Source organism: Lactuca saligna, chromosome 3, assembly GCF_052625555.1.
Source record: "Lactuca saligna cultivar CGN05327 chromosome 3, ASM5262555v1, whole genome shotgun sequence".
Lineage (NCBI taxonomy): Eukaryota > Viridiplantae > Streptophyta > Magnoliopsida > Asterales > Asteraceae > Lactuca > Lactuca saligna.
Genome location: NC_136419.1, coordinates 189,418,878 through 189,437,764, shown reverse-complemented (window position 1 = coordinate 189,437,764; position 18,887 = coordinate 189,418,878). Strand labels below are relative to the sequence as shown.

General features: G+C 35.2%; 2 protein-coding genes and 1 long non-coding RNA gene across 4 annotated transcripts; 1 reads left to right on the top strand and 2 right to left on the bottom strand.

The window, feature by feature from the left end:
* Positions 1-569: 569 nt before the first annotated feature.
* Positions 570-2,675, top strand: LOC145037648 (uncharacterized). Its single transcript, XM_078986344.1, has one exon. It carries the CDS (start codon positions 610-612, stop codon positions 2,632-2,634), a length of 2,025 nt encoding a protein of 674 aa, XP_078842470.1. The 5' UTR covers positions 570-609; the 3' UTR covers positions 2,635-2,675.
* Positions 2,676-3,474: 799 nt separating this feature from the next.
* LOC145036269 (uncharacterized) lies at positions 3,475-8,672 on the bottom strand. The gene is made up of 10 exons (XM_078984722.1): positions 8,608-8,672; positions 7,358-7,443; positions 6,476-6,504; positions 6,222-6,244; positions 6,117-6,120; positions 5,941-6,069; positions 5,361-5,616; positions 4,366-4,610; positions 4,057-4,288; positions 3,475-3,971 (listed from the first exon to the last, which is right to left on the bottom strand). The coding sequence occupies exons 1-10, from the start codon at positions 8,670-8,672 to the stop codon at positions 3,475-3,477; spliced, it is 1,566 nt and encodes a 521-aa protein (XP_078840848.1).
* Positions 8,673-10,841: 2,169 nt separating this feature from the next.
* LOC145034083 (uncharacterized) lies at positions 10,842-13,002 on the bottom strand. Of its 2 annotated transcripts, none has more exons than XR_013677875.1 (4): positions 12,612-13,002; positions 12,306-12,421; positions 11,725-11,800; positions 10,842-11,121 (listed from the first exon to the last, which is right to left on the bottom strand). It is a non-coding gene; the product is annotated as an uncharacterized LOC145034083 (long non-coding RNA). The 2 variants fall into 2 exon arrangements; XR_013677876.1 differs by lacking the exon at positions 12,612-13,002 and adding an exon at positions 12,499-12,578.
* Positions 13,003-18,887: the final 5,885 nt, after the last annotated feature.

Sequence of the window (18,887 nt, the reverse complement as noted above, 5' to 3'; positions counted from 1 at the left end):
TTACCACCGTCGATCAATCTTCCCATTCATGAATTGCAACCCAAGTGAGGAAGGTGAGGAAAGTAGGTGAAGTGAAATGGTATGGGTTTGATGAAGCGAAAGGAATTCACAGGAGGTGGTGGGAGGGATTGGTAAATGGTTTGTTGTAGATATGTATTAGAAGAAATGGGAGGCGGGAGTAGATTACAACACGTAACACCGAACATTGACAACACATACTCCTACCCACCACTATAGAATATATAAAAGGATAAATAAAAAAATGCCAAAAAGAAAAAAAAAACAGCCAAACAACCAATCATATTGAAATACTGTTCCCTAGATAAATAAAAAAAAAAAAAAAAAAACCAAAAAGAAAAAAAAAAGAGCCAATCATATTGAAGTACTGTTCCTCTAATAAATTTCAAAATTAATCTATATAATTTCTAAAATATTTAACGTAAATAAAATAATATTGCTTTTATCAGTCGATAATAGAATATATTGGACATTTTTATTACTATTAGTATTTAGTTTGCTTTGGCCTCACGTATTGAGTTCCATATAAGTATCACAAACGCAGAGTCATCAGTCATCAGTCATCACTTTATTATCTTCTAAAAATCACATATGGCTTCCAATGATAACTCTCCGATGTCCTCGCCGGAATACACCTCCGACGACGCCATGACAGACGACTTAAGCGAATTCTCTTATGATTACGAACCTCGTAAAAGCTTCACAGAGAACAATGCCGCCACCTACGCATCATCTGGAAACCCCTGCCTCGACTTCTTCTTCCACGTCGTACCGGACACTCGTCCGAAATCTCTGATCAGTCGGCTACAGGTTGCATGGAATCACGATCCACTCACTACGCTAAAACTCGTATGTAATCTCAGAGGCGTACGCGGTACTGGAAAATCGGACAAAGAGGGCTTCTACACGGCGGCGCTGTGGCTCCATAAGCACCACCCGAAGACGTTAGCGTCGAATATTCCACTTCTGGTTGAGTTTGGATATTTCAAGGACTTGTTGGAGATCCTCTATAGGTTGATTCAAGGTTCCGATGTGCGTAAAATTGCAAAAGAAGAATGGACATTGAAGAAATTGGTGAAAGGAAAAGGTGGAGTTCGGAAGCAATACTTCCTCTCGAAGAAGAAGATGAATAGAAAGCAGAAAAAGAACAAGGCCGAGATGGAGATGAAAGCGAAATTAAGGGCAAAAGTCCCTCGAGAGCAAAGGATCGAGGCAAATAGGGCACATATGAAGGCGGAGCAAGAGAGAGCAAAAGCGTCTAGGAAGGAAAAGATATCCGCCATGGCCGAAAAATTACAGGATAGATACAATTCAGATGAAGATTATAAGAACTTACACGATCAGGTATCAAGCTTCTTCGCTAATCGTTTAAAATCTGATATTCAATCGTTGAATTCCGGTGACCCTACCAAAATCAGTCTAGCTGCAAAATGGTGCCCTAGCGTTGATTCCTCTTATGATAATGCCACACTGATTTGTGAATCAATTGCTAGAATGATTTACCCTAGAAATTCCAATCCAGAATTCGATGGTCTTGATGACACTAATTACGTGTTCAAAATCAAAAATCGATTGAGGAAACAAGTACTCGTTCCTCTTCGCAGCGCCTTACATTTACCCGAAGTTTACATGAGCGCAAAGCAATGGAGCTCCATTACCTACGAAAGAGTAGCTTCCATAGCCATGAAAAACTACACCGACATATTCTTACACCGAGACAACGCCCGCTTCCATGAGTATCTACAAAACGTCACCACCGGTGATGCAAAGATCGCCGCCGGAGCTTTACTCCCCCACGAAATCATCGCATCTTTAGATCGAGGCAGCGGAGCAGCCATAGTAGCCGAGCTTCAGTGGAAACGAATGGTTGACGATTTATTACAAAAAGGTAAACTCACAAACTGTATAGCAGTCTGTGACGTCTCCGGCAGCATGTCAGGTACACCAATGGAGGTCGCGGTGGCTCTCGGGTTACTAGTCTCTGAACTTTCCGCAGATCCATGGAAGGGCCACGTCATCACATTCAGCGAATCGCCGGAGCTCCACCAGATCAAAGGTGACAACCTCCGGTCAAAAACAGAGTTCATCCGAAAAATGGAAGCCGGATTCAACACCAATTTCCAGAAAGTTTTTGACAGATTGTTGGAAGTGGCTGTGAAGGAGAAGTTAGGTGAAGATGAAATGGTGGAAAGAGTGTTTGTTTTTAGTGATATGGAGTTCGATCAAGCGTCTGAGACTTCTAGGTATTCAGCTAGGTATCATCGATGGGAGACTGATTCTGATTCTGAGGTCGATGAGGCACCTGTGGATCCATGGGAGACGGATTATGAAGCGATCGAGAGGAAGTTTAAGAGTTGTGGATATGCGAAGGTGCCGGAGATTGTGTTTTGGAATCTTAGAAATTCCAAGAGTACTCCGGTGACTGTTGACCGGAAAGGGGTGGCGCTGCTGAGTGGGTTTTCAAAGAATTTGTTGACTTTGTTTCTTGAAGAAGGTGGAGTGATTAAACCGGAGGATGTTGGAGATAAGAATGTGAAAGGTAGTTTGACACCTGTGGAAAGGATGGAGGCTGCGATTTCTGGTGAATTGTATCAGAAATTCGTTGTGTGTGATTGATTTGATTTGATTTACCATTTTTGAGTATAGAAATTAGGTTATGTTTTCACCTTTTCTAATCAATAAATTGGTTCTAAATATATTTCAAAATATATAAAAATTGCAACACATTTTTAGCCTTTCAGCATCAGGTCCGATTTAAAAATTGCAACATATTTTTAGTAACGATCTGTTAAAACTCATTGCTTGTTCAGTTGAGGAAGCAATCATACATTTCTGACCAAATTTTTTATATCGATTTGGTAACACAATTGTAAAATAAACAAAGGAAGAAATATTTATTGAGAATATACAGTTTAATGGTTCGCAATAATAGTTATCTTTGATATTATATTTAAATATAGATAAATATTCTAATTAGTTTTAATTTAGTGTATTTTGTAATTTATATTGTATAGTTAAAAAATAATATGCTCATTCAACTCTTTTTACATTAAGGGTTGCATTAAGGGGGTGTTTGTTTTATCTTTTTGCCATCAAAAGTCCTTTTTGCAAAAGGACTTTTTGTAAAAGAACTTTTCACAAAAGATGGTTTTAAAAATGTGTTTGGATTAACTTTTGAGAAACAAAAGTCAAAAATTGTTTTTAAAAGGTGTTTGGCTTAACTTTTGCATGTAAAATGACTAAAAAGGACATGCTTATATATTTACAATTATTTAGTAATTTACATATATTATTTTCAACTTAACATTTTTTTTAAATACATATTATAATTTTGTAAATATTTTATTAGAAAATATAAAATATAGATTTCTTTTAAATATTCCTAAATTTTTATTATAACATTAAAAAATGTTCATACAAATTATAAATAATTCATAAAAAATATCATAAATAATATTACATTCGTCTTCGCAATATGTTTATATCTTGTGCAATAATATCTCGTATCGCTGCCATATATAAATCATCACCACTCGTGCGACGTGTACTTGGACCTTCTTCGTAAACTTCACTACTAGTATCACTTCGTATGGGATTGTAGGATTCTTGTTGTGCCCTATTAAACGCTTCATCAAACCTACCAAACTTTCTGATATAGTTATGGATCACCATCGATGCTATCACAATTTTAACTTGGTTCTTATACTTGTAATTAACATGCATGTCTCTTAATAACGCCCACATAGCTTTCCACACTCCAAAAGTTCGTTCAATGATATTCCGCAATGATGAGTGGAGATAGTTAAATTTCTCTTTCGGTCCACGAGGTTCACGAACAGCAGCCGAGTGTCCACGTCGAAAATCCGGTAAATGATAACGAATATTTGTGCCTTTGTATGGAGTAAGATACCCTCTAGTATTTGGATATCCGGCATCAACAACGTAATATTTATCTGTAATTAAAACAAACAAATTATTTTTTCCTTTCAAAAAAGTAGTAAAAATATAAAACTTGTGTTCCAAAAAAATTAAACTAACCACCAGTTGGATATGGAAAATTAAGATCTGGTCTATGTAGGGCTTCATTGAAAATTCTTGTGTCATGTGTAGTCCCCTCCCAACCGGCCCATACAAATGTAAAACACATGTTAAAATCACAAACAACCATTATATTTTGTGTTGCATATCCCTTTCGACCAATGTACTTCGCTTCCTCGTTTTGTGGAACTGATGCCCTAACGTGTGTCCCATCTATAGCACCAATGCAATCCTTCAAATACAAAAATGTATCATAAATAAACGATTTGTTAAAGTTTGACTACTAAGAAAATGAACATTAGATAATACCTTGAACATTGGGTAATACCGAGGGTTATTTAATATATATTCAGGAACATCATCATTATAGTTTGCGTCTGGCTTGATGATGTTGGCACTCAGTTTTAGCACGGCTTTCAAAACTGTATGGAAATGCCTATGAATTGTTTCCCCCGAATGGTTAAAAAACTCTTGCACAAATCTATTGCTACACCCATGAGCCAACGTCATCAAGAATATTCCTACAGATTCCTCAATAGATATATTTCGTGTTTGTTGTAGCCCGTAATTTGTAGCAAGATCTGCGCATAACTGTCTAAAAACCGGTACGTGCAATCTAAACATCTCATAACACCGTCTAGGATGTCCATTTAGTACTTCATTAATAAACATGTTCCCTGTGCGGTCTGAAGTGTGACATGGCATACGTACGTTACGAGCTAGTATTATACCTTTTAAAGCTAATCCACATAACATTTTAAATTGTCTATCCTCTTCCACCCACCATTCTTCATTATCATTAGAAGAATTAGACTCATCACTATCCATCCTACATAATACAAATAAAAATATGTCAAACAATAACACATAACATAAAGACAAATAATAACACATAATATAAAATGTCAAATACATAATGTCAAAGGACAACACATAATGTTAAAACATTGTAAACACATAACAAATATTCCTAAAACATAATGTCAAAGCATAACACATATTGCCAAATAATTATTTCATAAGTAATTTAAGGAACCCCATCTTGGCTTCGTCAGTCGTTGGAAACATAAAAGCTTCACGTTTTTGCTTTTTGGTGAACACAAACAATGCTTGTGAAAATTCGTTGGAGCCTTCACGAAAATCGGGAAACTTGGTAACAATGGCCATGCAATCTGCTATTGTTGGCGAAGGATTATTTTGTGGATAAGTTTGTGTGCTTTTTGTTGATATGGCATCCAACAAAGCATCTACTTTTTCTTCGAAAACTGAACTTTTACTCTTGGTTGAACGGTTGTTGGAAACATGCTTAGACCTTTTCTTCTTACTTGAACTACTTTCATGGAAACTAGGAAAAAGCGGCTCAACATCATCATCTAAATTGATATCATCACTATCTCCTTTGCCTTCCACATTTTCTCCGTTTGGATTGCTATTGTTTTGAAACTGTAATGGAGTCATAGTCTGATCTCCAACGGCAACGGAATCCCGAAACAAAAAAGCATATTTCTCATCAAATAGGCTCAAATCTGCGTTCCTAAATTTTGCATAATCTTTATTCTCCTACAAGACAAAAAGATAATGTAAATCAAATATGCTCAATCTATATGCAATATATATGCAATTATAACTTAAAATAATTACAAAGAATAGTAAATACCTTTATTTTCTCCTCCCACCACTCGGGCGATGCATCTATCTAGCTTCTCGTCCCACCGAGTCCGGTTTCAAGCCTCATTAATCGGTCATAAAGCTTCCACTCTTTTTTCATATTCCCCCATTTGTTTGTTAGTTGTTTTTTTTCAAGAATATAACCTGTTTTGTCCTTCATGTGTTTTTGTATATTCTCCCATCCAACTTTAGTTAAGTGACTACCGGTTTTATTGCCTTTTTTTTTACTTCAGTTACACATGAATCAACAAACACCATGAAGCTACGATTATCCCATACGAATTTTGGTTTTTTCATTTTTAAAGATGTTTCACAGTCAACAACAGTGGTGAGGTTTTCGTCCATCTGTGAATTTCATATCAACATATTAACACCAAACCAATTTCAATAACCTTCCTAAATGGTTTTATCAATTTAAACAATTGCTAATCAATCTTTTATATGATTCATGAGCTATAGTTTAATTAAAGCAGAAAAATTAGAACAACAAATGTTACCTGTTAGCAACACAAATTGGTTCCTGTGAACAAAAAAATTTCATCACTTTTAATCAATATCATCCATATATTCATGAATTTCACTAATAATTATCCAATAAATTATCAATTTCACAATTGTATTAAAGTGTTAACAACACAATCTGTTAACAGCAGGGACCGATCCATGCAAGGAACAAGGAACAAATTGAAGGAACAAATCACATATAAATCTAGGAAAATCGAAATCTGAGGAAGAAATCCACTTACAGTACAAGCAAAAACGAAGCTTCACAGATTTTTGCTGTTAAAATTGAAAATCAAAAGACAAAAAAAAAAAAAAAAACCAAAATCGGAGAATACCTGGTCGGAGAGGGAGAAAGGAGATCGCCGGATTTGTGTGGATCGCCGGACGATCGGCGTTGCGTTGGAGAATGCCGGCGACGAACGACGGCGAGAGACCCAGAGTGATGAACGAGAGAGGAAAGGTAGCGGCAGAACGAGAAAAATAAGAAAAGAACGAGTTTATTTTTTAGGGTAGGGGGTATATCAGTCATTTAATTGAAAAAGCCTTCAAAAGTTTCAAAAAGTCACAGATACGTGACTTTTCCAAATGCCTTAAATCTTTCTTTATGAAAAGTAACTTTTAAAAGATCTTTTATATTTGCCAAACATCTTTTACCTTATTTTAACTTATTTTAACTTTTTGGAAAAGATAAAGTGTAAAAGTTGGTTCAAAAAGATTAAACAAACACCCTCTAAAGTTTTAACAATGCAAGCTTTTTTCTAAGAAAATTTGCAACTTTGCAACTTAAAAAAATGATGTATATGTCGCCCTTAGTTCTTTTTATTTTGTGATAAAAAGTTATTGTCTTCAAGATTACTATAATATAAAATTAGGGAGCAAGCAAAGGAAATGTCCATCTTGTTTATAAAATTAGGGAGCAAGCAAAGGAAATGTGCCCATAATATTAGAAAGTTCACAATCACAAACTAGGGAACAAACAAAAGAAATAGCAAACAAGGATTAAAGAGCAAAAATTATTGACTTCAAATTACAAATTTGTGCATATGTTTCTTAGATCTAAAAGCAAAATCCAGAAAAAAAATATTGACTTCAAGAATCCAAAGTTCTTTCATGTCCTTGTAGGATTTACCGAACATCAAAAAACAAAGTTCTACGTAGACCACTTTCTCTGTTTCATAGAACAAACAAATGGTCATCCAATAAGAATGTCCTAAACTACAAAATATAAACATTACGTTAAAAAAAAATTAATTCTGACCATATCATAAAAATATTATTTTTTTGAACCGCTGACTCACCTTGTAAACTATACTTCTTTATACCACAATGAGACTTAAAACCTAAACCCTTACATTTCATAAGTAGAATCCAAATTGATATAAAGCATATCAGATTGAACTCAAGTGGTCATAACGAATTACTTGTTGCCTCAAATTTTATTTTGTCGATTGAATGCATAATCTACACCTTCCAAATACATTAAAATCCTATCGCCCAATATAAAGAAAGGAACACAAGATCATTCATTTTCTGCTGAAAATGGGAGAAAGTCCGATATATAACGGAGGAAACCACATAAATTGATGGAATTATAAAATTTGAAAAATCATGCATTTCTTAGTTCCAAATTGGCCTTATATAATGCATGGTTTCTTCACTTTCTTGTACTCTTGAAGCCAAAGTCAGATCTTTATATCCACCGGAGATAAGATATGGCTTCATTGTCCTTCACAAAAATCTTTTTCTTGTTCTTGATTAATTTGCTGTTCTCGATATCAAATGCCGACTTTTCTCCACCATACAAACTCGTTGACAAAGTTTGCAACAAACTACAAGACACCGATGTCTGCTTTCAGATCCTTGAATCTGATGACAGGAGCAAGTTTGCAGAAAATATAACTATCCTTACAACTATCACAGTCAATCAGACAATCAGACAATCAGACATGCAAACTCATTACGAAATGATTTCCGTGAATTGAAAACCGGTCCTCCTGGATTGTTGAAATCTCTCAAATCTTGTAGCTATGCGTATACTCATGTGATCTCGAATATGAAGATTGTTATGTCAGAAGAAAATTGTTCTTATAAGAGACTCCAAAGACTCCACCATTATAGGGACCACACAATCACAATAGACGGAAAGTGTATCATCATATATTGGTCCTAATATGTATACCAAATATAGCTCCTGTAATTACTCTATTACTTTGTTGTAAAAGGCCTATAAATGGCTACAGAAAGTTTGTAATATCATTCAAGTTACACAATAATCTCTCAAACCTTACATGGTATCAGAGCACTTCTTGCTCCTCTGAGCCTTCATGATCCTTCAACACCGACATGGCCACCATTGTTGAAATCACCACACACACTCACTTTCCCATTAAATTCACATCAACCAACTTCCCTGTATGGAGAAAACAAGTTCTCTCCACCCTCATTGGTCTCGGTCTTGACAAACATGTCAAAGATTCAGTCGACCCACCACCAAAAACAATTGACAGCAAACCAAATCCTCTCTATCAGGCCTAGTATCGTCAAGATCAAATACTACTGGGGGCTCTTCTAGGTAGTTGCTCGGACATCATTCAACCCATTGTCTCTTCCGCAGAGACTGCTCAACAGGCTTTCAAAAGTCTCACTGATAGCTACGCTAGTGTCTCCAGATCTCGCATCATCTCTCTCAAATCCAAATTGGCAAAGAACCCCAAAGGCTCAAAATCAATGGCTGAATTTCTTCATGAAATGAAAGCTATTGCTGATGAATTAGTCCTAGCACAATCTCCAGTTCAGGAAGAAGACCTAGTTGTTCACATCCTAGCTCAATTAGGGGATGATTACAAGCATATAACTGCAGCCTTACAAGTCAGAGATACTCCACTTACCTTCTCAGATCTCTTTGCTAAACTGATTGACTATGAACGCTCCCTTCATGAAGCTACTTCAACGCCGACCATCGCCACTGTCAATTATACACAAAAATCAAATACCCGCTCCACAGGCTGCACAAATTATGATCAGAGAAACAATCATCGATCCAACAATTTTGGGCCACGAAATAACAGGTATTCCCACTCTGGGCCCAATTCTAATTTTAACACTCGTAACTCTCTGTTTTGTCAATTCTGTAACATTCCAGGGCATGACACCAAAGATTGCAGAAAATTAGAAAGACTTCTACGATACAACAACATCATCATCTCATCAGGTCCACCATCAACTCCAATTATTAACCACTCCACAGCTACCACTTCTGCACCAAACCCACCTTGGATGTTTGACAGTGGGGCATCTCATCATGTAGCTTCCGATCGGTCCTCATTGCACACCATATCAGACTTTCGAGGGCCAGATGAAATCATGCTTGGCAATGATACAAATCTACCCATCTCTCACAATGGTCACACCTCCCTTCCATCCCGGTCTCGACCCTTAAATTTACACAATGTCCTTATTGTCCCTCAACTTCGTAATAATCTTATCTCTGTTGCAAAACTCTGTAAATCTAATAATGTGTCGGTTGAATTTTTTCCTTTTCATTTTTTGGTTAAGGATCTTCGCACGGGGGCGCCTCTCATGCGGGGAATGAACGTCAATGATGTCTACTATGCAGTCATCAACTCTCTCCGTCGTTTGCCCCAAATAAATTCTACCACAACAGCCACTGGGTCTCTTCTATACTGACACTACAAGTTTGGACATCCTTCAATCAAAATTCTAAAGTTCTTACTTAAAAATTTAGGATTCTCGCACAATAAAATGTCCAGTACCTTTTTTCATTGTGATGCATGTTCTATTAATAAAAGTCATAAAATGCCTTTTGGTGAAAACTCCTTCCATGCATCTAAACCTCTAGACACTACAAGAAAAAGTTGAAATAGCTATGGAAAAATTCTGTAGCTAAAACATGATATTCCGTAGGTAAACATGAATAGAGATGGAATTTACTACAGAACCATTTTGTAGCAAAATTCTTCGTTACTAAAGGGTCGTTACGGAATCCGTAGGACCATTGCAACGGAATTTGCAACGGAGTTATTTCATAGCAAAATAGCTACGGATTACATTTGTAGCAAAAGCGTAGCAAATTAACTACGAAATTATGCCGTAGCAAGTCCGTAACAAATTAACTATGGCCTGATCCGTAGTAATTTATAGCAAATTCACTACAAATTAATTTCGTACTGAATTTCCGTAGCAAATCCACTACGGGTAACGTCATAAATATTTCGTAGCAAATTAACGACGACCTACTTTAGTTGCAATTATTACGTAGCATATTATCGAGTCATCTTCCGTTGCAAAAAAAAATGTGATAGAATAATAGATTCCATATCAAAATCCACATTATATCGATTACATAATAACATCATAAAAATATACGTAGCAAGTTAACCATGGAGTAATTCATTAGCAAAAAATATGTGATAGCTGATAGGATTAATTTTATAGAAAAATAGATACAAAATTGACTATTTTTTTAGAACTAGATTTATAACAAAATCAACGTTACAAAAATGCAAAATAAACAATAAGTGAAATTACATAAGTTCTCAATAAAAATAGTGTCTGATCCAATGTGATCCTAACTTGATCAAAACATCATTCAAATTAATCTAATAGTTATATTCAAGTAGAAATCGTGAACATTCAATCAATAAAAAAGTTTGCTGCTCAATCAATAAAAAATCCGCTGCTCTATAATTTCCTCTAGGTTTTCAGCAAAAATGAACCTTACATGAGTCATACTAAAAAGTTCTTGTTTTACGGTCATGTCCTCCAAATCTGATGAAACGCATGTTCTCGTTTGTCAAACCATCCCATTTATGAGGTTTTAAATCATCGAAATCAAGATTGATTAAAAACGTCCGCTTCAAATCACCTGATACCCTACCAAAACAACAAAAACATGAGCAAAATAATTTAAGGGTATAGTAAAAATACTACCATACACTCTGGCATAAGGATCATTTGCAATACACATTTCTATCTGCACTCGCAGCATGGTAGACAAATACTTTTACGAAATAATAACACCCTTCCTAATTTCATAGACCATTTACACTCTAAACATAGTTGGATTCCTTAAGATTGACAATTTGAAACGTTTATTTGCATGGGGTCCATCATAAACAAGTGCACAAACTTCATGTTTTATGAGCCCAAGAAGTTTCATCAACAATTTTAACATATGTTAAGCAAAGATGGAAAGTTCATAACTAAACTAAGTTACTTGATTAGTTTAAATGTAATTTCAACCACATCATCTCGTATGTACACAGAACTAGATAAAAATGTTTCATGTATTAGAGCACCTAATTTATTTATTTCCCATACATCTTCTGGACCACTTCAAAGAAAACCAATCGACAGATTTTAATAGAAGGGGAAATACAAAAAAGCACAATTTATAAACTAGTGGCTCATTCCATTTTGCCCATTTTAAGTCAAAACATTTCCCATAGGCATTATATATTGGTAGAAACAGGTTACCTGAATTTTTTTTTTTACAAACTTGATGGACTTGTGGCTTTTATTTCTTGTGCCTCATCCATCTGACCATCTCCTCCTACATAAACAACATAGACACAGCTAATAAATTATCTCTATAAGGAAAAGATCAGAAGCAGGCCACACAACTTATTTTATAAAACCTACATGTTCCAACACCAAACTTCACATTCTAAAATAAAATTACAAAAATAGAGTAAAAAACATACATGTAAGTGATGGGATAAATCATAGCCATAAGAAGCTAAAAAGAAACAAACCCAACATGAGTGATTTTACCTAAAATAATAATAAAGATGTCTGTAGGTTTGTATCATCAACAACAAAAGCCACTTCATAAACCATATAATAATAGATACTTGAAGGCCTACTACTAAAAATTAAGTAAATGAACTCATATAATGAATCGTTAACTTATAAACCTGTAACTCGAGCTATATAGAATCATTAAAGATCAGCTGAAATTAAAAATAGTTGATTTATCTTTGATGGTGGGGAAAAAAGCATTTGAAGATGGAAAATCAAATTACAAAACCTCGAACCTATTGAGTAAAGATACTTACAGCACATAGCCACCAACTCTATTACTCCAATATGTCCAGCTCCATATCAACAAATAGCCACCAACTCTATTACTCCAATATGTCCAACTCCATATCAGCTAGCTAGTCTACAAAATCTGACAACAAGTTCCATTTTTAAGTTACCAGTATAAACCTAAAAATCGATATAAAGAGTTTTAGGGATGTAAGTTACCACTTTAAATATACAGTTATTTGGAGGACCTTTCTGGGTAAAAAAACCTAGATTTGCTTTGTTTCTAGGGGGAAATAATTGCAAAATCGTTAGAAAATAAAATAATACTAGACCTGAGCTTGTTGTTGGTGATGGCTGGAAATGGTTGCAGTGAATACGGTCATGGCGTCGGAAGTTTTTAGAAGTTAGGTTTTTTTTTTCTTCGAGAGAAAATGGGAGGGAGGGAGTGAGTATCGGCGGTGATCACAACCCAAATAGATAGAGACGAAGAGGCGATGTGTTTGGTGGTGTCGGCTAGGGTTTATGGATGTGTGATTGTGTTCAGATGTTGGTGCGAGGACGACAGGGTGGGGCTGATGGAGGTGGTATAAATTGTCTGTGGTGGGTGGTCGCTTGATTTAAGGTGAATTGTGGGTATATGAAAGATTTGACCGCCGTTACTAGGCTGGCATTGTTGAATGCGGCTCTTTAGGGTTACTGGACTGGTTCGACATTGTTGAGACAACCTGCATGTATCGACAACTAAAGTATCAGTCGGTCGGGATTAAAAAGAAATAAAAAATGCTTTAAAACCTAACAACCGGTTTGATACGCCGACCTATAATTTTGATAGTTAGGTTGTTTTAAAATTTATAATTTATAAAAACTTATAATTATATAACTTTAAATAATATAAAAACATGTTATAATTTTTTATTTTTAAAAAATATATTATACTGGTATTATCATTATATATTTTTTCTTATATATATTTTAAAAAAATTTGTTTCTTTTAAATCCAAGTAATTTGTATCATTTGTATATGTAATTTATATTGCTTTGTCTATTTCACTATACCTTTGACAAATCTAAATTGTTGCGTGAACTTAGAATGAAAACAATAGTAATTTTTAGTTTTTCCTAAAATAGAATAAATTGTTATATTTGTATAATTATAATTTTTATTTTGATTGGGTTGCTAACGGTTGTATTTTGATAGATATTTGGGTTGTGTTTGGTTGTAAATGGGGATAGTTTGACTGCGACTCTTTAGGGTTACGGGCTCTTTAAGGCTACAGAGAGAGCAAGAGAGTATGTGTTGCTTAAAGAGTTGTATTTTGATTATTTATTTGTTTGGGTCATGTTAGTCCAAATCATTTACATCAGGTACGTGTTCGGCAAAAATAGTTGGTAGTGGGTAGCAAAAATGAGCTACGAACATAGATTATGTATCCAATATTGTAGCAAAATAGCTGCGAATTTTGATTTCGTAGCAACTTCTATAGAGAAATAGATACGAATTTTAATCTGTATTAACTTTTGTAGTAAAAATACCTTCAACTTATGATTTCATAGCAAATTTTGTAGCACACTAGCTACAGACTCGAATTATGTAGCAAAATTCCATAGTTATTTAAATATTTGCTATAGAACGTAATTCCGTAGCTAATTCTGTAGCAAAAATAGCTACGTCTAGCTATTTCGTAGCATAATCCATAGTAGATTAGCTACAGATTTTGATTCTGTTGCAAACTTCCATAGTTATTCAAATATTAGCTACGCAATGTAATTTTGTAGTAATTTTTGTAGCAAAATAGCTACGAAAAGCCATTCTGTAGCGTATTCAGTAGCAGAATAGCTACGGATTCTACTTTCGTAGCAAATTTCCGTAGTTAATTCAACTTTTTCTTGTAGTGAGAACTTGTCTATTTTGATGTTTGGGGCCCGGTCCAACCCTCACTTGATGGTTTTACTTACTATGTAATATTTGTTGATTTTTATTCTAAATACACTTGGTTCTATCCTATGAAACGAAAGTCTGATGTCTCCATCTTATTTCCCCAATTTAAAACATTGGTTGAGAAATTTTTCCACACGCCTCTCGTCTCACTTTTCTCAGACAATGGTGGTGAATATGTTGGACTTCTTCCCTATCTTCAACAACATGGAATCTCCCACTTCACCACCCCTCCCCATACCCCGGAACAAAATGGTGTCGCCGAAAGACGTCATCGACACATTGTTGAAACTGGCCTCTCTCTCCTCCACCATGCAAAATTTCCATTATCCTTATGGTCACATGCTTTTGAAACTGCAGTTCACCTCATAAACCGCCTTCCTACCAAAATCCTTGCATTTAAATCCCCATACACAGTTATACAATACTTCACCAAACTACACGAAACTTAAACCATTTGGCTGCCTTTGTTTTCCATGGTTACAACCATATGCATCATCCAAACTACATCCCCACTCCATTAAATGTATCTTCCTTGGATACTCCTCGTCCAAATCTGCATATAAATGTTATGATCCCACTACTCAACGCCTGTATCATTCTCGTCATGTTGAGTTTGTTGAACATGAGTTCCCTTTCGCACCAGATCTTGAATCCACCTCGCCATTACCTACAACTGAATCATTCTTATCTATCGTCCATCCGACCACTAAAATATTTACACCTTCTATACACATACCTGTTCCTACAAATCAGCCCTCTACTTCACCTGCTTCACCCATACCATCCCCCACTCACAACTTGCCTTCTTCCTCCACCACTCTCGATGACCCTGACACTTTCATACCATCCCATACCTCTCCCTCATCTCCAACCTCACCCACTCCCTCCCCTACAACCACCGAGAACTCCACCATAACTACACCACAACATCCTTCGCCATCCAACCCACGGCCTCAGTGAGCCAGAAAACAAAACCCAAAATATTTTAATGAAAACCTTATTAACACCACTACTCTTCATCTTATACCACCTACCCTTGAACCCAACACTCCAACTCAAGCCCTTAAAGATCCTCATTGGAGAGCTGCCATGGACTCAGAGTTTAATGCCCTTATTCAAAACCAAACTTGGGATCTTATACCTTCCAACTCACACAAACCAATCAGTTGCAAATGGGTATTTCGTATTAAACGCAAACCCGATGGTTCCATTGAAAAATATAAAGCTCGTCTTGTTGCAAAAGGCTTTCTTCAGCAATACGACAAAGACTACTTTGACACCTTTAGTCCTGTTGCAAAACCAGTAACTATTAGAAACATTCTTTCCATTGCTCTCTCCAAAAACTGGTCCTTAAGGCAACTTGATGTCAACAACGCTTTTCTTCACGGGACACTTCATGAGGACGTCTACATGATCCAACCACCTGGCTATGTCAATCCTCAATTCCCACACCACATCTGCAAACTTAAAAAATCCTTATATGGACTCAAACAAGCTCCGAGAGCTTGGTACATGGAACTTACCACCTTCCTTACTCAGTTTGGTTTTCGTAAATCTCTAGCTGATGCTTCCCTATTCATATATCAACACCATCATATTACTTGCTACTTCATGGTTTATGTTGATGATATTGTGCTCACTGGTAATGATCCCAAATTTCTTGATCACTTTATTCAAGCCTTGAGCAACAGGTTCTCAGTCAAGGATCTAGGAATGCTTCATCACTTTCTAGGTGTTGAAGTCATACCTACTTCCACTGGTCTCTTTCTATCTCAGCATCGTCACATACAAGAAATCCTTCACCAATTTAACATGGATGGCGCCAAAGATGTTCTCACTCCTCTTAGTGCCACAAGTTCTTTGATTGGTTATCATATTCAAGCTGCAGTGGACAATGTTAAACGCTGTCAAAGGATTGTGGATTCAAATGGGGCTCATGGTTCCTTTATGACAACAGGCAATAGTGTCACTCTTGATCTTTGTAAGCTTTGTGAATCATTAGCCAAACTTATGCGTAAGCGTTAACTAAAATTATAGATGTTTATATTTATGAATAATTACTTGTAGTCTCCTTCCCAACTTTTGGGAGTTAATTTTGGTTTTTTTTTTGTTGTGCAATAGTTAGCGGAAGCATTAACAAAAAACGAGTTAAGAAATTGGCAAGAAAATAATCACCAAGGATGAAATTTTTATTTCATTGTGACATCGCGATATAAACCCAAGTGACAAACAGTAAACACACACACAAAAAAAAAAAAAAAAACTCGTACTGTACTTCTCCTAAATTGAAGACAAAAGTTAAGACTTTGAACCTATATACACTTTTGGTCAAATCTTGAAAGTTTAAGATTTATTGAATAGAGCATGCAATCTGGAGAATAATATCTTTCAAATATTTGCAACAATTATGAAATGCAGAAGGTTTGAAAATGAGCTTCACATACACATCAATTAAAAAATCCGGTAATTTAAATACCAAATCCCCAAATATCGGCAACAATCAATAAATGTGTAATGTTTTTTAATGGGTGGTAAATATGTATAAGTTTCATCTACAAATCAGCTAGGCGAATTAAAAACATAAAAATTTAATGATAACTTGAATTATGGATGTGATTTATTATTTTAATTCTTAAATAGGATTCAATTTTGAATCGCGAATCTCTTTTCTAGGCTGGTTTTCCCACTTGTCGGCTTCGCTAGAGAAAAGATAAGGAGGGACAAAACTGAAATTATATTTTGGTGTTCTTGATTTAGAAGAAAGGAAATGGAGGATTACGCTTTAACATGGGAGGAAGATTAGAAAACAAGATGATCCCTAGTTTTCTCTTTTCTTCTCTCCAATTTCTTCCAAAAAATAATCTTAAGAACAAAACAGTTTCTCTTTTCTTTCCGGTTCTCCTCACGTCCCTTCTCTTTATCTCTTTAAGTTGGAATAAGAAACAAGGTGTCACGGTCTCACAGAATCTTTGGTACAAAGAAATAAGCCTAAAGATTAAGAATTGATTATATATCTCTTGTTTGTTTACAATGGAAATAAAAAAATGAGAAAAAAACACAATTCCAATCCCATAATTTTCATTATCTATCTAGTGTAAAGAAAATGTGGGAATTAAAATATAGCCTAAGAAATTCTCGTTTTATAAAAAATGGAGAATGAGATCACCCCATTAGTCCTCGTGTAACCACTACAAGATACTGGGCAAAGGCGGCCTCGTGTAACCACTACAAGAATACTGGGCAATGGCGGCGACGTCTATCGCCGCAAAAGGTATGGGTTGTCACTGCTAATACCTTTAGCGGCGACATGTTGCTGCAAATGAGTCGCCAGTAATGCTTCGTCGCTAATGGTGCCTAGTCGCCGCTAATAGTGTATCGTCACCGGTATTTGTGTGTTGCCGCTAAAGCCTGGATGTTGCCGCAAATAGCCGTCGCCGCAAAAGATGTCGCCCCAAAAACAAATTTGGTTTATTTTTAAATTTTTTTTATTTAACATTAAATTTATAAAAAGCAATATAACATTCATAAAATCTGATAAATTTTTATAGAAATATTAATCCATATACACCAATCCAAAATATTAATATTAATCCACAATCCAAAATATTAATCCATAATACAACCTAAAGTATTCTTTCAAATTACAAAACATTTCATAAAATCCTAAAGTAACTACTCGTCCTCATCATTTCCTTTATTATTATTTGGTGGCGGCAATGAGCGAAACCACTCTTCCAATGTTGCAGAACAGGCTGAGTCCTTTAGTATTGTTTGCAGTATTTCCATCTACAAAGAAAATAAAATATATTACCAACATATCATAATAACATTATACTTTCCAAAAATTACCAAAATAAACAATTCCAACATATCAACATACTATTATAGCATTCTACTTTCCAAATACACACCATATAACATTTACTTTCCAAATACACAACATATAGCATGTACACTTAAACATACATCATTATAGCATTCTACTTTCCAAATACACAACATATAGCATTTACACTTAAACATACATCATACACAACATATCATTATAGCATTCTACTTTCCATTATAGCAATTACTTTCCAAAAATTACCAAATTACAAAATATCAACATATTAAACCATAACCAACATATCATTATAGCATTCTACTTTTCATTATAGCATTGAACTATATACTAAACAAACAATTACCAAAATATCATTATAGCATCCTACTTTTTTTTTTTTTTTTTTTTTTTTTTTTTTTTTTTTCATTTTTCCATTATATCATTATACTTTTCAACTTAAACTAACAATTACCTGTGATTGTGGTGGTTCTTGTGTTACTGCTTGTTCCTAATCATACATAGACACAACGGTAGGAGGTTTACACTCAATATCTCTGATATGTCCGTGTCGAACACCCAATATTCTTTCAAAACAGTTTTTTATATCAATGGGTGTTAGACTGCTTGATTCAAAGAAGCTTGGGTTCGTTGGTTGATCTCCTGGAGTAAAGCATTCTGTATTTTCAAAAAATAATAAAAATCATAAAAATTAGATTACTAAATACCTTTGACGATATAAACACTTATATGAAAATACAAATTAACCACTTACGTATTGTTGCTTGACTGTAGGACTACAAAATATCCCTTGGTGATTGGAATTAGCCTTACGAAAAGCTTCGA

Bases quoted from the DNA above. Each gene is read 5' to 3' on its own strand.
- LOC145037648 (XM_078986344.1), top strand. From the start codon at position 610: ATGGCTTCCAATGATAACTCTCCGATGTCCTCGCCGGAATACACCTCC.
- LOC145036269 (XM_078984722.1), bottom strand. From the start codon at position 8,672: ATGAGGGTGGAGAGAACTTGTTTTCTCCATACAGGGAAGTTGGTTGAT. The intron at 6,245-6,475 runs GTACTGTAAGTG...TTTTGTTCACAG, and splicing joins GTGAAGCTTCGTTTTTGCTT to GAACCAATTTGTGTTGCTAA. The intron at 4,611-5,360 runs ATGTTTCCAACA...ACGGGCTACAAC, and splicing joins TAAGAAGAAAAGGTCTAAGC to AAACACGAAATATATCTATT.